The sequence below is a fragment of the Tupaia chinensis genome, unplaced genomic scaffold (assembly GCF_000334495.1).
Source record: "Tupaia chinensis unplaced genomic scaffold, TupChi_1.0 Scaffold138921_1, whole genome shotgun sequence".
Classification (NCBI taxonomy): Eukaryota; Metazoa; Chordata; class Mammalia; order Scandentia; family Tupaiidae; genus Tupaia; species Tupaia belangeri.
In genome coordinates, this window is record NW_006198812.1 from 29,287 (window position 1) to 30,124 (window position 838).

Sequence of the window (838 nt, forward strand, 5' to 3'; positions counted from 1 at the left end):
GGCCGGGAGGAGGTGGGCAGCCGGACCAGGCTGGTGGGGAAGGTAAGCGCCATGTTTGCGAGCACTTGGAGGAAAAGAAAGCTGAGAAGGGGGTGGGGGAGAGGGAGGGGGGGAGGAGGAAAGTTGGCGCTCACCTTTTGGACTGGGTCTCGGAGGGGTTCCGGTCGCGCTGCCGGCGGGTTTTTTAACAGTTGGTGACCTGTGTGGTGGGTGTGAGGGAGAGGCCGGTGATCTTGGCCAGGTGCCGCTTCTCGGCGGGCGAAGGGTAGCGATTCTGCTTGTAGAGCTCCTTGAGCGCGTTGCGCGACTTCTCCTTGAAACAATACACCGTCTCCTCGCCGTCCCAGATGGGGGGGGGCAAGGGGAATTTCCTGCGCAGCCGGTACTTGTCCACTGCGCCCAGCGGCCGGCCGCGGGCTCGCTCGGCCTCGGTGTAGCGCGCCTTGTACCAGAGCTGCTGTAGCAGCGGGTGGTTGGCCGACTCGAAGCTGTGGCTCTCGAGGATGCTGTAGAGCTCCGGGTAGATGCCCTGGTGGAAGGCCACGAGCGCCCGCGCCTTCAGCAGGCTCTCATTGCCACGTAGCAGGTCGCTCTGGGGCAGGGACCACAGGAACCGGGCCAGGCGGTCCAGGTTGCCTCCCTGCTGCAGCGCCTCGCACACGCAGGCGACATGGTCGGGCGAGAAGGCCAGCGGGGTCTGCGCGGTGGCGGCGGAGGCGGCGGCGGCGTGGTGGTGCCTGCCCAGAAGTTCCGAGTGGAGTTGTACCTGATCCGCCGCGGCTCCTGCCGCCGCCGCCGCCACTGCCCCTTCCTCTCCGCTCACCCCGCGGGCCGCCGC

The 838-nt window shown here is 67.7% G+C and overlaps 1 protein-coding gene across 1 annotated transcript in view; it reads right to left on the reverse strand.

Annotated features, from left to right (window-relative positions):
- LOC102481634 (homeobox protein SIX4) overlaps window positions 1-838 on the reverse strand; it is a 10,867-nt gene that overhangs the window by 9,846 nt on the left and 183 nt on the right. The window contains 1 exon segment of the mRNA XM_006161767.2: window positions 135-838. This exon segment is cut by the window's right edge and continues 14 nt beyond it. Coding sequence (XP_006161829.1) covers window positions 135-838 — 704 coding nt within the window.